This window comes from Zootermopsis nevadensis, unplaced genomic scaffold (genome assembly GCF_977971745.1).
Source record: "Zootermopsis nevadensis isolate Lab colony 2312 unplaced genomic scaffold, Znev_1.0 Znev_ptg000025l, whole genome shotgun sequence".
Taxonomy (NCBI): Eukaryota; Metazoa; Arthropoda; class Insecta; order Blattodea; family Termopsidae; genus Zootermopsis; species Zootermopsis nevadensis.
In genome coordinates, this window is record NW_028259157.1 from 7,244,235 (window position 1) to 7,263,686 (window position 19,452).

A 19,452-nucleotide genomic window follows, 5' to 3' on the forward strand; every position below is an offset into this window, starting at 1 on the left:
CGAAACGAACATCCTTGACGGCGAATGGACAATCCAGTGACAACTGAAGATATCGCCACACTAATGAACAATAATAGCATTAGACATTTTCTTAGTTCAATTTACGTCTCGGCTGGATAGACGTAACATCCACATTTGTGTACATAAAAGTGTTTTATAACGTATCGATTAATTGCAATCATATATTTAACTTTAAAGTATGGTTATCATTATACAAAGCGTTATCAAGTTCCTTGTACATTTTCTGGATCAAGGAATAAGCATCCATTATTCTTTTAATTAATGAGAATTATTCAGTTATGAAAACTTACGTGATAGCTAGTGGCGATATTTATAAACGAAGACATTGATTAATATACGGACAAGTTCGTGACAATTCTGAAGCCTGTATCAAAATTTAGTATCGAAAGTTTTAACTTTCGAAGTCAGAGTACACTTGGCTCTTTTGTTCACAGACGAATGAAGGAAATACTCAGAACGAGAACTAGTCAATACTGTATACTGAATAAAACAAATAACAAAAGTTAGAGAATTCCTGCAAATCTGGTATTACATTTACGTTATGTTTAAGTTTGTAAATATTAATGTGGTTTCCGGTTTCATCCATCTTCTTCATACGTAATGTTTTTTATATCCAAGTATGTTCAGTCCCCTTAAGAAGCGAGTAAATATTGAGAAAGTTTTAGAAATAATTGCTAAAGAAAGTATTTTGACCTAAGAAAAAGAAAGTAGCCTACCAGGACTACAGAAAAATGTAGGCATGTACAGAATGTCCCAAAAAGATGCATACACACACACGGTTAATGGTTCGTGCTTTATTTTATTATTTTATTTAGTGTTCTGTCTGACGACAGGTCCATATGAACAGGATCCTTCCATCCTTTTCTCGGACTGGGACCTGTTCATATACGTTCTTGGCAGATGATCCAGAAGTGGTTTGCCATTGCCTTCTTCTGTGTGTGAATGGAGTAATTGTTGGGATGCCACGGAGAAACCGGGGAAGCCCCCGGAGGAAAACTCCGTGTTGCCTAGACCACGGCCTAGAACAACACAAGTTATAAATTCGGGCACCGCCGGGAATCGAACCCGAGACCCCAGGATTACAAGGCCAGCGTTCTAACCGCTAGACCACCGTGGGGGTACATGCTACGTGCATATATATTTTGCGACACGCTGTATAATGTTGGCATTCGTAATTTGTGCTCTTAACACAGTATTATTAGGATGATGATGAGGGGAAGAAACTGCACTGCATGTCGGAGAGAGAAATGCACAGGAAAGTTCAGCCGGTAGAGACCACTTGGCAGACAAAGGCGTGGATGGCACGGTTATATTAAAACAAATCCTAGAATAACACGGTGGGAGGGTGTAAAGTGGGTATAATTTACCCAGGGCAGAGACCGGTGGCAATGTCTTCGGGTTTCATACAGAGAGAGAAATTTCTTACAGGATAAATGAATAACTACTAACTTTTGATGGAAGACCCTGAAAATCAGAATTAATTTAACTTGTAAATAAAACTGAGTTTCGACTGCAAATAAACAAAGAGAAAACGAGTTTGTATCAATCATACTTCTTTTGTTTTCCTCCAGAAATAGGTCTACAAAGTTGAAGCGGATAGAGTTTTTTTAAAAAGGAACATGAATAAATAAAATTCTAAAACACAAAACGACCACGGCTCATACAAAAGGCAAATTGCTCCTTTTAACAAGCATGGTGCTGAGGCGTCTGTGAAAAGCTCTTCGCATTCTGTATCGAGGCATTAGCTGGTAAATGATCAGCTAAACGATCCTACCGCTGCACCTTCGGGGAAACAGGGGCCCACTTATGTCGCCGATTTGATAGGACGTGATGCCGAAGAGAGAAATCCTGCCATGGTCTGCAGCCAAATTCCGTTAGACCAGCCCGTAGCGCGCCAATTTACCGGCTGAGCAATCCCGGCTCAGTTACGTGAAAATTCACATCTTACATAAGATCTAACTCGCCGAGTTTGAAGACCGCGCAGAGTCCATTTCTAGTTTCGCTATCAATTTCCCAGAAACAATTTAATAAAAAAATTATAAACACATAAATCACATCACCCATTATTATTATTATACATAATATATGACCTTGAAGGATATTAAGTCATGAACACCGACCGCGAAACCATACGGGGGAATCCCCTTGATGACGTCATTGTCTAGCTTGCATATGCAACGGTCAATGACCACAAACAACTCTGATATTACTGGCGTTATTGGTAATGGTCAAAGGTTACGTGTGTAACCTAACCCAGCGAAGTTTTGTTCACCTGTAACGCCAGGATGGTAGGGGAAGGTGTGTTTCAGTAACACAAGGAACTACACTGGAGTTTATTTACTAATGTCACGAAATAATCGATTCTAATATTACTTCACGATGTTGTTTCAACTTCACAGACCGAAACCTACAGCATTCAGTGAGATAGGAAGATGATCATGAATGGTCAGTGGGTGAAGGCTTTGTACGATGCTACCTCGGCAGATCCAAAATGTCAGACAACCCTGAATTTATCTATAGACCCACACGAAAACCTCGGTAAAGTCAGCTGATAACCGGGTATCTCCCGTTACCACTACAAAGGAATGTTTGATTACAGCGATGGATCGATAGGTCGAAACTGGGTTTAGGCCTATGCACTGTAGCGAAAGGATAACAAAATGTTATTCTGGGTTGTGACGCCGTGTAGACTAATGGGTAGATATACCAACGTTTCGGAGAAACATACTGCTTTCATCTTCAGGGCTGAAGTGGCTACGCTGTCACAACCGAGAACAACATTGCCATTTTCATCGTCATGACAAACTTAAATCTCAATATAAATAATTGTCTGGTGTCTGAAAACGTCGAAACTCAATTTAAATAACAAAATGTTAACGAACACTTCCGGAAAAAATTAAGTACACGCTAAACGCGATGCATACGTTGAAAATCCGGACGGAAAGAAACTTGATTTATTTTCCCCCCACGAATAATTGGTAAACATTTTTTTTATGTAGTAGAAGTTCACTAACCTCTTCAACATGTACAGTTATTAGATAAAATTTTGTTTTTTACTCTGGTTGTTTTACAAGTATCACACATAATATTGAAGGACTACGGCACGACTCAAGTGGCTGCCGTTTTTTCAAAGCTGGACTGACCTACGTAAGTCGCTATGGATTTCTGTGGTCTCGTTACGGCAAAAACTTAGCGAAACATCACGAGTCCGGGACCCATGTTTTAACTTAAAGCTGCTCGCGCACAGTATAGGTTTGGACTGATGTAATTCTAGTGGGGAACGACGGATTTCTCCCGGTGATTGCTATGGTAGCAATAGGAAAAGTTTCTTTTTTTAAAAAAATTATTAATGTGGTTTTACTAATGACCGATTCAATTCTTGTTAAGACTGAGTCCCATCTTTTTGTAGGTAGCCATTACAGAGAATATTAGTTGATACACTACAGAAATTTCGGAAAGTTTGTTATGTTCTCTGAAGATTTTTGTTTCCTCTGTAAATATTACGTCCCCCGCACGAGACTAATGAAAATTAAATTTTTGCTGAAGGCAATTTGAAGCGCAAATACTCCCTTATGACAGGATACCGATTAGTACGTATTACCCTCAGAGCAAATAAACGTATTATCCTTTGCACAGTTCTGGTTCGTAAGTTGAGTGGAACTGTAAGAGTTTGTTGATTTTAAACACACAAAATGTAATTTGTTTGTCTCAAAAATTAAATTGTTTAATGCCCGTAAATACTCATAAATAATCAATGCCAAAGCATGGCGTCAGTATCTCGCTTCGCGTATCAAATGCATGGGCCTTCCAACGCAGTTAAATGTACACACCCTCTGCGAAGAATGCTTGGACTCTATCTTACGTAACACGAGAGCATGCGTTCAAAGGTTCCCCTCAAAGAACAGCACTGATAGGCACCTTCCATTTGCAAGGCAAGCGAACAGCTTGTAAGAAAATCAAATATAACACCAAAAAACTGGAAAAAAAACATGTTGCTTTGTTTTTACTTCTCAACCCATATCTTTTGAGCATTCGATGCATGTGGCACATTTTACTCATAGATTTTACGTGCGGTATCAACATATTACTCGCATTTAAAAACCTCGCTTTATTTCAAACAAAAAGTCAAGCATAGTAGATCACGCATCGTCCAAAATATTAATACACAGGTTCGATTTACATTATGGAGTCATAACTGTACAACCTACACTACACAAACTCCCCACACCCTGTTTACTACTAATTTCGCTGGCCTTCTAGACTGAAAAACATTATCCAGAAATTCTGAACACTCTTTTCTGGATATATACACGAGTAAGGTGTTCTTCCAAACAAGTATTTTTTTAAGATTCCCTTGCCTAACAAGATTCTGAAAGCATTAATGCACTTTTTCGCAGTGGAACTTTGTTTTAATGAAATGTTTTGAGGTTAGATTACTTTAGTTCGCATATTTAACCTCGGCTTATGCGGAAGTGCCTTATGATTGTTGTTTTCGTTTCCATAATACCCAATGAGCAGATATTTTACAAGGTGTTAAATGTTATTTTCTGAAGACCGTTTACTGGTCCAAATATAATGCAGTTGGTGTAAAGATTTTCGAGATATAATAAAGTGTTCATATTACATTAATTTTCTTTCTCATCTGCATAATGCTCTGGTTACAGAATACTGGTTCTTATTGTGAAATCACGTCACAAGCCTAGTCAATTAAAGTGATAATAGAAATAATTTCGTTCACCAACACTCACACAAAACACAAACTTTCCCTCGACCTTCTCCGCTCTTCCATCACGTTGCTCGCCACGAGCCAAGCAAGGACCAACTGATCACAACTGTTACCTAACAGCCATCACATGGTCCCGTATCTCTACCGGGTGCTTTTTGCGCATGTGCAGTTTTCCCTACTAAGTAGTTCCCGCTCAATTCTTACGTCCATGCGCATTCGCGTTCGTAGCGCTTACCTACGTATACTGGTCATATGCAGTTTTATTTTATTTTCGGATGTATTCTTAGTATCACAAGGCAGCAACACAGCAATGCCAGTTATTTAATTTTATAACATTTTACAAACTGCTTCATTTCTTGGAAAGTTTAATGATACTGACACCATAAAACATTTGATATCGAGATCCCCCCCTCCCTTAAGAAAAAAAGAAGAGAAATGGAAGGGTGTTGTCTATTTTGCAGCACACAGAAATACCGAAAGCGATTTTTGCGAGTGCACTATCCTAACTTGAGTTTCAGTGGTTTCTTTGTGGTCGAAACACAAATTAGAACCAAGCAGTAAAACATCATGAGTCCTGGACTCATGTCATTTGCTAGTAACACTATAAATAAGTCTGTTTGGGCACAGTAAAGGCTAGGACCGATATGGTTCTTGTGGGGAACTATGCATTTCCGCCTTGTGATTATCGTGTTAGTAATAAATCAGTTTTCTCAAATGACCGATTCAGTTGTAAGTGGCTCTTGTTTTTATCCCCAGATATCTTGGTTCGCATCTTAGCTAGAATATCGGCTATTATTAATAGGGCATTTTGATAGTTATTCTACGTTCCTCCTGGCATATTAGCCTAAAAGGTTTCATATTTCACCTTAGAATAGTTCGAACCGACTTTCTGTTTGTGTTAAATCTTTTTTCGACTCGTTGTTCATTATTATCTTCACATGTCGCATTCGACGAAATAATACTTAGCTGTAGATCCTGACTATCAGACAATGTTTTAAACGATGCGCCTGTTTCACATGCAAATTAAATAAGTTTGTGTAAAAGAAAGATGTAAAACATTTCTTTATCTGAAACCCAAAGTTGATTTACCGATGTTGAAAACATTCTGGTTTGATCAAATTCTACGTCCACCACCACAAGGTCAAACTGAAGTGTCCAGGAACGGGGTTAAGATAACAATAATGAATCGTAAATTCAGAATATTACATTACGAAGGAATTTGTGGCTTAAATGGTCGCCTCATATTGTTAGGATAGTAAAGTCTGAGAGGAAACGATGGGCTGGGCATGTAGCTAGGATGGGGGGGGGGAACAAGGAATGCATACACGTCTAGGAAAAAGCTCACTTGAAGATGAAGAAGGATGCAGGAAGATTCTTTATTTTATTATTGGTACTGCAATATTAAATAATTTCAAACGCTGTACACCTACGTGAAACTCAATTTTCTGCCCCCCATCTGTGAAAGTCCTACAGGTTTGTGATACTTTTTAAGTATGTCATGGGCAGAGTCCGCCAGCTACATAATTAACGCTAATAACCCTTTCCTCGTCAGAATAGCAGAACCACTGGACACTAAAACTGGTAGGAAGACATTTATATTCCCACATCACCACGCAGCTGCTCCTCGTGACGAAATTACGAAACATAAAACAATGTAAAATTGCACGTGGTTTCTAATGATATGAACCGATGGCGCTGATATTAATGTGCGTGGCATCCACTATTCAATCAGAATCATTTGTCTTGCCGTCTCCAATCTTAAAACTTCAAAAGTGATATGTATTAATCTGAAGTACATTTAACACTAATTCATAATTCACACATGACATATGCACTGATAAATACACAGTACATTGCAATAAACAATGCACTGAACGATGCATAATGAGAAATTCCATAATTTATACTCTTCACCAAATATTATGATGATGCTTAAATTAGGGAAAATGAGATGGATGAGGCACGTAGCGCTTGTGGAAAGCGAGAAATATGTACGTCATTTTAACTGGTACCAATGAAGGGAAGACACCACTCGGAAGACCTAGGCATAGATGGGAGAATAATTTTAAAACAGATCTTAAGAAAACAGTGTGGATCTTAGGAAAATAACGCTTAATATAGTTATAATTACTTCATGCGTAGTAGAACCAAGCTGTAGTAAAACGTTTGAAAGTACCCAATTCGGCCCATAGGTGACCCTGTGTGCATTTTAAATATGTTACGTACTTTTCTGTTTTCAATTGTACATCTTTCTGATGATAATTATAGGCTCAGTTGTTCCCTCTGTTCTCGGTCAATGTGTAGAGATATTGAGGTTAAATTTATGTTCACGTAATAATTCCGAAGAAACAGCTTACCACTGGAATAGCAAAATCATTTATGTTACTGGAGCTAGTTTTGATTTAAAGATAGGCCTACATTCTAACCTCTTTTTACACTTTTTGCGCTTGTATTTTATACTTCCTGTACACAAAACGAAACCCAAATATTTACAATAGATTCTTGCATAGGTTCTTTCTCGTCATCTTGAAGTTGTTTAATTCCGAATGTGTTTCTTTCCTCTGAATGATCAGCGTTCTACATACCCAGGCTATGTATTTATATACTAGACCCAAGCATTCCAGGCAGGGTTTTGTGGTTATGACGACAACAGAAAATAAATGAACTGGTCAATATACAATACAGGCCGAGAACACACAACAAACTTGTAAATCAAATTATAAAACAGTGAATATCCGAATCTGAACCGGATGTTAAAATTTAATTATTTTATTTATTGCCCGAAGGAATAATAACTGATATACGTGAGTAGCCTGTGATCATAACTGCAAATTCTTGCAACAAAGGACACTGGGACTTCAAGGTACTGCAACTTAAACTTCTTTTTAGAAAACTTAGGTACATTAAAAATATACATGGCATACTCTACCATTCAGAATATTTTAATTAATTGTCAGTGTCATATAAAGTATAAAGTAATCTAGCTATTCTGACTCATGGATTACTGTATACATTTTTAAAAGTCTTTGAGGGATCCAATATTCATTTAGCATAAATCTGCCAAAGAAATTAAGGACCACGACAAGAGATTTCAAGGGATAAGTTTTCTCATGCCATAGAATGTGAATGGCTAGCAGAAATCAGATCCTGATTTTCTGTCTTTATGCACCAATCAATGGTGGGTGAACAAATGTTACTTTTATAACATGCTCAACATTTTAAACTATCATAATTATATTAATGCGCGCTGGTTCGAGTCTCGGGGGGAGAGAAGAAATTTTCTCATGAGCTTTCGACCAGTGTTTGGGACTGGTGCCAACCCAGCATTGTGAGGAAATTGGGGAGCTACAATGGGTAGCGTAATCCGGTCAGGAAAACTAGCAATGGCTGGGGTTCGTCGTGCTGACCACACGTCACCCTGTATCTGGTTGGATGATCGTTCACCTCTGCTTAGGCATGTGAACGTGAGGCCAGCAGTCAAGCTAGTCGGCTTGGGCTCTCTGGAGCTGTTACGCCTCGGATTATTATTATATTAAGTGTCACTATAACACTAGAGTATCTCTTTCTGTTCTTGATGTCCTAATGCATAACGCTTAAATATCAATTATGGGCAATTGATTCTGCATTGTTTCCAGCAACTGAACAGAGGAAATGAGAAAACTCATAAAATCTTGACAGGAAATCTGGTTTCTGGATTTTATTTGCAGACCTAACTGAATGCATTATTTTAGTGACAATATTTCTTTCCTGGAGACAGAAGTATGCCTTTTCCTTTATTTACATCCAGTCAAATATTCATGATTTATATCAATATAAAATATAACTAAACAGATTGAATATTATAAGTCGTACATAAATAACTCAGAATTTGCATTGTTTGGTGTAAGTGCAATTTAAATAATACAAAATGATGACAGTGTACCAGATTTATATTTATGTCATTCTGTACAAGTTTTATTTTCAAAATGCTCAACTGATTCTGACTAGCACTTGTCAGCATTACCAACACATCGCAATAAATTCCCCCGTTCCTACGAACGTTTATAAACAGAATACACAATGATCTGCTTTCTGCACTGTTTGACAAATTATTTAATAGATATTAGTAATTTCTCCAGCATTTTACACATGATCACATGCAAATTAGAAGTAATACTTAACATAATCATTAATCATGATTTCTCATGACTCAACTGTAATCATATTTATAATTTAAAAATTATCGTACAAAGTTCATAATATTTTTTTCCAGTTTTCTCTCATTTTCTGTGTGTTATTTATTGACTTCTACATCGGCTTCACTTTCATCCCTTTACTCCACCCTTTGATGCCCTGATTTGCTGGAATAAAAGAGAAATTTCACATGATTTTTCTATCGTAGATAAGCACAAAGTGCGTACATTAAAATCACATCTATATACTGAATGTAATATGATTTAAAAATAATGAACTTATTAATTCTAGAACTAGCAGGACAGATATACAGACCTAAAACCTATCAAAATGGAGGAAATAATAACTGTAGACCTCTTTTCTGTAGGAAAGAAATATTCTGACATTTCATTCACAGAACCGAGGTAAAACTTCAGAAGTAAAATATATATATAAAAAAAATTGGTCCCAGGTTAGAAGTTAGCAGGATGAGGTCTTGTATTGTCCGCGAGGCACAAGAGTAGACCTGACATCTTTGAGGGAGGTGGGGGTAGAATTCTGCGCTACTAGAAGATCGAAAAACACCCGCAGCTCATACAGGCCGTACATCGTGAGCTAATGTACTGACTGACTGATAGCACGATGTTCTTAGGTAAGGAATACATCACCGGCGTGTGCGCAGAACCCACTTCCCCCCTGCCATGGCTGACAAGGCCACGTCTACTCTCGCGCCTCGCGGACGATAGGTATCCTTTTGGCTAGCATACGTGGTCCCAGGCAATTATACTCAGAATAAACCATGTGCTAACATAGATTAGATTGTAACACAGAACTGGAATAACCCCTGTCAGCTCCTCAATTTTATATCCAAGACATTCAATGACTTGTCATGTGTGATTTTAAATTGTGAGTATGCAGAGACTGGTTAAAAAGGCCACGACAGTCACGTCACCAGATGTGGCCACTGATTACAGGCTAAAGAAATTGAATTATTAAGGAGAGACAAAAAGAAAAGTATTAAATACAAAACAATAATTTTGCCTGTTGTTTTGTTTGGGTGTGAAACATGGTCTCTCACTCTGAGGTAGGAACATAAATTGGACATGTTTTAGAATAGGGTGTTGAGGAGGAGGATATTTGGGCCTAGAGGAGAAGACGAAGGGGTATGGAGAAAACTGCATAATGACGAGCTTAAAAATCTGTACTCCTCCCCCAGTATTGTCAGGGTGATTAAGTCGAGAAGAATGAGATTGGCTGGGCATGTAGCGCGCATGGATGGGACAGGAGGTGTGCACCGGGTATTGGTTGGGAAGCCTGACGGGAAGAGACCACTGGGGAGACCTAGACGTAGATGGGTGGATAATCTCAGGCAAGATCAATCGAAGATAGGAGTTGAAGGAGAATGGATTCTGTCGGCCCAGGACAGGGTCCGGTGGAGGACTTTGGTTAATTCGGTAAGCCATCTAGTTAGTTATTAAATAATACTTACAGACAGTGGTTCCCTTTCTTTACGATAAGTAACCTTGCAATCAGAGAAGGGGTTTATTCCATCCACTAGTTTGCATGTGCAGTCCTGATGCTGTTCTGTTTCCAGAGACTCAGCAATGCGATGCGACACCACTTGCAAGAACTGTTTTCTGGCAGATGCCTTTCCATCTAAGAAGTTCTGAGCAACATATGTCGCTCCATAACTCTGCAAGAAAAAGTTTTGCATTGGTTTAATCTCTTCCATTGCAATTTTATTTTACCTCTATATGATCTTTGGAACAGATTTCCTTAAGCAGAGTCTGACATAAAAACACAAAAGTTTGCCCACCATTAGATTTCACCCACAATTTGTGATCTATGAGAAAGATATTAATATATATAACATATTAAATGAAACACCAACTTCCGGAATTCATCACGGTATTTTTCTGTCTATTTAAGAGATGGAAAAGAAAAGCAGTGTACATACTTCAAGAGCAATGGGGATCCAAATGTTGTTATTGAAGGTAAGAACATTGCGTAGTTCTGTGCTACCTTCCAAGACCTTCTTCTTTGCATCACTCAGCAAGTAAACGTGTTGGGAATCAAAACCTAATGAAAAAAACAAAACAAAGTATGTTTATCTGACCACCACTTATATAACCCTCCAATACTTTTAATATATGTCATAGGGAAACATGCCTGCTACAGAAGTTTCATTATGTTACAGTAACCCTCTAAAAGAGTATTTATCTACATTCAAATCATTCACTCCCCATAAATATAATACATTTTTATTTTGTTTGTATTGCTTCCTATATAAACAGATTCTGCCACAATTTTAATTTTACTTGTAACTTTCATACTAAAGGCAGTGACAATTAAAAATGCAAAATATAAGGTATCCCTGGGAAATAGGATCATACAAATTTAATTCAGATTTAAAATATGTGAAGCAAACTAAGCTAGACGGATAGGTTAACACTATGAACTATTTCACCTGCCTATATAAAGGTTTTTAGTGTTCACAGTAGAGCAGCTTTTACATAATATATTTTATGGCCGTGACTTCATATTGACCATATCGGCTTTCTCAAATATAGCTGCACGCTTCAAAGTTTTCCAAAAGTCCAGATTTTCAGTCTAAATAGTGACACATACCTACAACCTGTTTGACAGTCTTGACATCCTTGTTTGTTAAATGCAGATCATCTACAGGCGCTATAACATGGAATGCTATACCACGATCATGTAAAACACTTGTTGAGTACAGAGCTGCCAACTGCTGGAGCTGAGAAGAAAAGATTTTAACAACTGTACTACAGTCAGAGTTTGTCTACGAAACGCTGCTCAGCAGAAATTCTGACATTAACGGTCTCTGAGTCTACCTTTAATTTTTAAACTTTCAAAATGTATTTGAAATGTCTTTAATATTCAGCAGATCAGAAGTAAATTATGACAGTGAATATAAAAGAACCAGTAAGGCAATGTTGTAACATTTCAGGAAAATCTAGGGACTAGAAATTCACTAAAGAGATTGATTCAAATTGTTGGGTTATTTAATGTTGTTTAAATTGCAGGTTATGTATAATGTCAGGTGAAATAGAAAGTTGATCATAAATAGTGAGTTGGTAATGATTTGTAATTGAGTGGTCATGGCCTATTTTAAGGTATAATATTAACATTTCCTGGTGTGACAGAGAAAACCCTCAGTCAAGATAGACTGTGGCCTGGCTGAGATTTTAAGTTGGTAACTCTTAAATACAAGTTTACAGTATTACCATCAAACAAGCCATCACTTGATAAAAAAGGCCAAAAGTTTGTTTCTGTTTTTGTGCGTATAATATTCCTTTACCAAACCTTAGAAGACATTGGTAAATGTCAGGATAAAAATGAAGTGTGGATTCAAAGGAGCATAATTAAGGAACTGAATAAAACCTTGAAATCTGCACGAATTTTAATCTAGGGAATCTAAACATGTAATAATACCTGTAGCTGTGTTTTCAGTGTAAGGAGGCTTCTGTATCACTTAGAAAAAAAACTAGTGGGAGTCAATTGTACATGGTAATAAGACCAAGTTCAGCACTGATTCACTTTGACACAAGTGCTGATTTACAAGATAAAAGTCACATAATATTAAAAATGAATTGCAGCACAATATGTTATACATTACACAAGATTTAAATACTTACTGAGACACTAAATGCACTGGTCTTAGCCGAAGCTACAACTCCCACGAGCACCTTAGAAGTGCCAATCTTAAATGGATATCTAGATGCAAACTGGTAGGCACGGGAAGATGGTCCATGGGCCAGCTCAGACTCAATAAATGCCTTCAAGTACCTTATCTTATTCTCATAGGTATCCAGCTTCAGACTAAATACATCCACGTGGTCAGTGAACTTGATATTCTTTGTCTTACCTGTAAGTATACGTTAATTATTTTCAAACTGATAAATTCCAAACTTACAACAAACTTCATGTGTTCTTACACATAATAACATAGTAACAACCGTGGAATCTTTAACAGTTACAATACTTCATGTCTACATTATATATAGGAACAGAGATATTAAAATTAATAAAGTCAAGACAAGACAAATATGCAAATGCAATTAAATGTTATGACAGTAAAAGTAAATATGAAGTTAGAGGTGACAATAATAGTAAGAATGTCTTAATCAGCAGCAAAAATCTATGTTTGTATTCATATAATGATGCAGTGGTAAGAAGAAAAAGATTATGACACGCCGACAATAGCATACATTGTGTAAATGTAAATATGCTGAATATTTTGCAGGCATTTCTAATCTTTAAGACATTAATGTATGTGGATAAGTTTTGACATAGTGATCATTCTGTGAAATGCTGTCTTAAAAAGTGGCTGAGAGCAACCCTAATTGTATTATGATAGTTTTAAGTTAGATTATTACTATGCTTTGTAGGAAGTGGTAGATGACTTACCCTCAAAGCTGATCTTTCCACCAGTTGTATATACTGCGGGGTGATAGAGTGTAGACTCTCCAAAACCAATTAATGTGAAGTGTACATCACTACACAACAGAATTTTGAGATCAGCAACAGTAAATAAATAAATAAAAACACACATTACAATGATTTACATTCTGTCAATAAATACACATGTATTCTCTTCAATATGAAATTCTATATCAAATCTAAAACTTCTTGACGATGGTGAAGAGTCAATTGAATAAAAATTTCCTTGGATATTATCCATTGTCTAGTAAATATAAAACGTAAAAACGACGTTTCGGAGATGGGACTCTATCTCCGTCTTCAGGTTCCTACACAGTTGGGCCCACTAGATAGAGCTAATCCCTATCCCCGGACCTAGACGATGGATAATATCCAAGGAAATTTTTATTCGATGAAATTCTAGTCAAATAATTAACTTTAGTTCAACAAAAGATACCCTGAACAAGATGAATAAATTCAAGCCTGAGGTGGGAGAACCCAAAGAGTGACATTCCTCATTCTTTACTACTTTAATTCTGAATATTTACATCGATAAGGTCTCTATAGCCAGCATGTCTAAAGTACGCTTTCACCCTTCAACAGATCTTTTAGAACATGTTCAACCCGCATTAAAAGCAAATTTGAAATGTCACTTACTTACCTTAACAAGTTTAAATTAGATTTAAAGGTGAAGTAATTTTAAATAAAACACAATGAATATGAATGATTCAGAGTACAGACTATTTTAGTTGTAAGCATGGCAGTAAACATTAAATTTTCTTTATAATTCTGCAAAGAGCAGAGTAACAATGCAGTACTAATGAAACAATGACTACCAGTATCCCCTTCCTAACTGAAAGAGGTTTCACATGAAGTGAGAAAAAAATGTTAAAATTAATAAAATTATAACAATATGCATGCTTACTTGATTCCTTTTGTCTTCAGTTCACTGGAGAGAGTTGTAACAAGTGGTGTAACAAGTTCCTTGAATAATTCACTGTTGCGTATATCTTGCTCCACAACAATCACGACATCAGCTGCTCTCTGTGGTACTTTCACACTGACCGAGTCACCAGCTTCAACTGAAGGACCACTTACTACCGAACAGTGAACTGTAATCATATATGCAGATGCAATTAACACGTGTTCCATGGTAACATCAGCAAAAGACTGTTTGGTCGTAACTACAGTTGTAATCCCTTTTATGTCTATCACAAGTTTTTGCGGATGTTTTAAAGGACTCTGTTAATGCATGCAGGCTAACAGTGTTACCATGTATCAATGTCTATTTTATGAAGAGGTTTGAATGTTATACATGGACGGTACCTTTCAGTAGTGAACAGGTAAGATCTGAGGTTGTCAATTTGAAACTTACTTAATTTTAAATTAAGAAACTCTGCAATTAAAGAGAAAGGGAAATAATTATTTAACACCATACTATAAATTAAAACTTATGCATGAGAGCAAATGAAATAATTTTCTGACATCTGTTTTCTAAAGATCTGATGTCTATAATATGTGTCTCTGTCTCTACACTTGTAAGGGGTGCAGAGACTGACTCCAAGACTCACTATCCTCTTTCTTACCACTAAAGTGGTCAATGTTAAAAAAAAAAGTAATAAAGTAATACTATTCAACACAAACTATTTAGTTCCAAAAATGATAAAGTCACTGACTGTAAAACAGTTATTTTCCCATATATGAAAAGAAGCTTTCATGGTGACTAAACTCAATAAAATCTTCCTGCATCATCAGCCATGACCGTATACCTGAGCCTTGAGTACCGACCCCATAGGATTTTACTGGGTAATTTTTTTTAGTTCTGGTAGTATATGACAGTGACTGGAATATGAAACAACCATCAGTTGAGAAACATCAGTTAGTTAACTCACCACAGTCTGATGGTATAGACACAAAAATGTACTGTCTGCGAACAAGAGCTGCATATGCTGCAGCAGTTGAGCATGCAGCCTCCTTCTTTGCTTCAGAAGTAGCTGCATCAGCAACAATATGTGAGCAAGCTTCTCGGAAAGGAGCAGATGGAACGAATAAGTACCCCAACCTGAATGGTTAGTGCCAAGCAAGACATCACTAATTACTACATTTACCAGATATAATCTATTCTTCTCCTCAGCCACCTGAACTGTCACAGAGTTTACGTCCTTTATAAACTTGTCAGAAGAATCTTATGAAATGTCTTACTGTATCAAAGAAGAAAGGTTATAAGTTTGTTTTCTATAGATCTAAATTTACCTTTAAAACTTCTGTTTTATAATTTGTTGCAAATGTAATGAAACATAATATAACATAACATCAGAGCTTTCAGAATCAATGACTTCCAAATTAATTTTTTGTGTTTCAGGTGGACGCTTCAATGTTAAAATTGTTCATAAAAGACCCAGATGGTAATTTAAATATCATTAAACTGTTTGTTGCTTTTATACCTCAAAGATGAGGCACTTCCAAATACATGGGTACATTCTGGTGGTTCTGGCATGTCATGATCATGATGAGTTGTTCCACTAACATCTTTACATGATGGGTTAATTTTCCAGCTGTTACCGAAGTCATTTACCTTTGACACAACCTGACAAACACAACATAATAAATTATTTCTGATACTAAACATTCATAAATCTGAAGTAAAGCTTTAATTTTTGGATTGTGGTGCTCTGGGTTTAGACACTGTGTTAGATACTATGTAGTCTCATTGCTTGTTGATGTTGGTGTTTGTGTTCTGGGTTATAACATCGTGTGGACTTGTAGGTACATCCCAACATTTTTGAGAAACACTGGAACATACCTACAAGTCCACGTAGTGTTACAACTCAGGACACCAACACTGACATCTTCACTGCTGTGAAAACCTGAAATCTTATCACAACCAAGAGTTCCATTTCTTGACCCCAGTTAGAGACAGAATAAAACCTTTTTAACCCAGCGTGGTGTGGATTATTCTTTTCTTTTCTTCTTTCTCATCCTCCATGGTCTGTGACCTAACAATATAACAGTAGTATTGCTCTGTACCTTTACTATAACATATAACTTTAGTAGAAACATGGCTTTTAATGATTTATTATTTTGGTCACCTATTGGTGTTGCTATGTAAAGCTAATTTTACAGTGTGAAGTACTAGGGTAACTGCTTGAGCATTATAATTAGATGTACCATTCATATTTAGTACCTTACATTTACATGTACATTTAGTAATTACTTAAAAATGTTCAGGTGCAATCATATAATTAAGAAAAGTGTTTATTTCCTGTTCAAAAACATAGATTTCTGCAAACACACCTGTGTATGAGCACTGTAATTAACTGACCTGTCCATTAGGCTTCTTGAAATCATCCCAAGGCTCATAGTCAAGAGCACCCAGCAAGCCACGCGTCTTCCCGAAATAGAATCCAGACACAGAAAAGAAGCAGAAGTTGTGGTTTGTCTTACACGTAACGTAGAGGCCAGCATCATGAAACACGTTCACACTTTCAAAGTCTTTCCATACTTTAAAGTTACCCTGTATATAAGGGTACTCTGCAGGATGCCCATCTGCTGTGAACTGTTAAAACAAAGAAAAAAATTGACAAAAGTGTTCCCTACATTCATCAAAACAGTTTAAATGCAAAATTCCATGTGTCTCTAACAGACAATACTTACTGTTGAGTCCTGGAAGAATTCCACACTATTTTGTTGGTCACTAATAACAATTGATTTTGAAGTGTAGTCAAAGGCAACAGAGAAGTTTCCATCAACAACATCTTGGACCAAAATATAACTACATGTACCCTTGAAAGTGAAGTGACGTCCATCAAGGGTGATGAAGTGATATAAGTCTATCAGTACTCCTTGAGCTGTAATTTGAAAATAAATCATAATACTGTATGAATACAAGCAACTCTTGATTAATACTTACAAATTATAAGAAGTAAACTATGTAACACAAGATATTTATTATATACTTGATCCATATGACGAGGTCCATATCAGACTCTAGCACATTCATAATTAATGGCATTACAGAAATGTATTCCAGTAGTAACTTTCCTTGCTATATTTTAAAATTAAAGCCTGCTTCTGCTGTGTAATATAGGTACACTGAACACTGCAATGCTGTCTGATTGGTCTAACATTGGCAGAAGAGACTGTTTACTAAAACCACCAAATTCCAAAAGTATTTACATCAAAAATAATCTCTCTCTCTCTCTCTCTTTTTTTATACAAAGAGGCTAAGAAAATATCCAAAGGTGGTGCAAATGACAATGCTCAAAGCTTCCTCCTTTCTGCCCACTATTGTATTTTTCTCAGCCCCCTCTGGCCTGTCACTAGCCCAAATCACTTGTTGCTAGTAAATGTTTTCACTATCAATATTTGCATGAACAAAATGGGTGGACAGCTGGAGAAGAATTTAAGAGAATATGCTGGAGGAGTAGAGTAACAGTTCAAAATAGATCTGGAGGGGATAAATCCATGGGACTCTTTTCGGCAGCATCAGAATAAGTGAACTACAATCTCATTTGCAGAACTAAAAGAGTTAAAAATACACATAACATGTAACAGACATATGTATTTGTTATAAATTTTCATATATTTAATTTCATATTTGGATGCTGATATATTAGTACTAAGAATGAAACAATATTTCTTTAGAACTTGTAATTTCAAACGTGTCAGAATGAATAGTTAGTCTCTTATACCCTAATACTAACAAGTGGGCACAATGAAATGGCAAATACCTACCCTGTAACTCTTGATTTGTTGGCCTCTTTCAGACAGTATTGAAAAAATGGTAATTTAAATCTGGTTACCATGTTATTCAGAGTGACACATAAATTAGAACATAAGGGGTTAGAGTATTTATGATTTTCCTCAAAATTAAAATATTAATGACAGTAATAGTTTCATACCTTTGAATGGTGGTATCAAGTCAAGAGGATTGATGGTTGGCCTGAAGGTGTGAATGAGTTCTTGTAGTGTAGGTAGCTCACTGAGACCACCAGTTGCAAGGAATAGTAGAGGACTGAACTTGACTGCTACCAACTTTGGCAATTCTAACACTGCATTCAGTTCAAATGGTAGCTGAAAACAAATATATTGACAGTAACAAATATTTTTTGTAAGTGTTCTGAATTTCTAATTGCTGCATGATAAATTATCATCTCAACATGGAAATAAATTCAGAAATACAGAAATGAAGGTAAGAGTACTGAAAACAAAATAATTTTCTAATAAGAACAGAACCATCATAATTAAAGTAATTTAAATTGCTTCACTTCTGAAAATTTTAAAAATTGATGTTTTGGTTAATGTCGCATACTGGCAAAGACTAGCAGATTGAAATGTATCCAAAAGTTGTTGCATTTTAATGCTTCATTTAACTCAAATGTCAGAGTGGAAACAAATTAATCTTTGCTTGATGCTATATAGTCTGAGTTACTGACAGGGTCATTAAATAAACCATATATAAATAAACAGATATATGTTTAATTCCAATGGACAGCCAGCTGTGCTGGAACATAAGGGAAACACAAAACCAAAATGCAGAAATATGAATCATGAAAGGGTTAACAGTTGCTATGCATCAAACATTTCTTATGCCAGAATTAATTAAAAATTGACAAGAACGTCAGTATTAGCAAATAAAACCATTTTACTTATACAATTAACTGTTTAGCATAACTCTTTTTAAAAGGTGACCTATTTACTAGTTTATACATTTAAATATTGTTTAGTATCACATTTACATGAAAATAGGGATAAAGTTATATGATGGGCAAAAAATAACACCTTATATGACAAACTTCGTGTTTGCCTAGTTTTCAGAAGAATTTTATTTGTTAATTTTTCTTCAAAAATGTATTTGTATCTGCTCACCTGAAGTCCAAGGAAATTTGCTCCTTCTGTTTTTTCTGGAGCAGGGAGGTGCTTGCGAACAACAATGAGAAGTGATTTCAGAGTCTTAAGAGCTTTATTAAAAATAATGTGCAATTCCTCAACATCATTTACCGTTTCCTTGTTCACATGCTGTAAATAAGAATACAATAGAAAATAACATGAATCTACAAAAGATGTCTGAAGGTAACCATCTTAAACTCTTTAAGACATACATACATATA

General features: G+C 36.2%; 2 protein-coding genes and 1 long non-coding RNA gene across 3 annotated transcripts in view; 1 reads left to right on the top strand and 2 right to left on the bottom strand.

Moving 5' to 3' along the window:
• The window catches only part of LOC110831348 (uncharacterized), a 78,944-nt gene extending 74,061 nt beyond the window's left edge, over positions 1-4,883 (bottom strand). Inside the window, exon 1 of the mRNA XM_022067243.2 lies at positions 4,770-4,883. The gene's annotated coding sequence lies outside the window, so the exon portion shown is untranslated. The remainder of the gene's footprint in view (positions 1-4,769) is intronic.
• The window catches only part of LOC147872633 (uncharacterized), a 421,094-nt gene that overhangs the window by 191,978 nt on the left and 209,664 nt on the right, over positions 1-19,452 (top strand). The window lies entirely within an intron of this gene.
• apolpp (retinoid- and fatty-acid binding glycoprotein apolipophorin) overlaps positions 8,659-19,452 on the bottom strand; it is a 58,420-nt gene continuing 47,626 nt past the window's right edge. The window contains exons 47-59 of the mRNA XM_022067295.2: positions 19,211-19,360; positions 18,244-18,415; positions 16,997-17,190; positions 16,665-16,898; positions 15,787-15,929; positions 15,235-15,404; positions 14,268-14,454; positions 13,331-13,419; positions 12,559-12,788; positions 11,528-11,657; positions 10,857-10,978; positions 10,389-10,592; positions 8,659-9,087 (exon numbers count right to left, since the gene is read on the bottom strand). Of these exons, the coding sequence (XP_021922987.1) occupies positions 9,052-9,087; positions 10,389-10,592; positions 10,857-10,978; positions 11,528-11,657; positions 12,559-12,788; positions 13,331-13,419; positions 14,268-14,454; positions 15,235-15,404; positions 15,787-15,929; positions 16,665-16,898; positions 16,997-17,190; positions 18,244-18,415; positions 19,211-19,360 (2,061 nt within the window). The 3' untranslated portion in view covers positions 8,659-9,051. The remainder of the gene's footprint in view (positions 9,088-10,388; positions 10,593-10,856; positions 10,979-11,527; positions 11,658-12,558; positions 12,789-13,330; positions 13,420-14,267; positions 14,455-15,234; positions 15,405-15,786; positions 15,930-16,664; positions 16,899-16,996; positions 17,191-18,243; positions 18,416-19,210; positions 19,361-19,452) is intronic.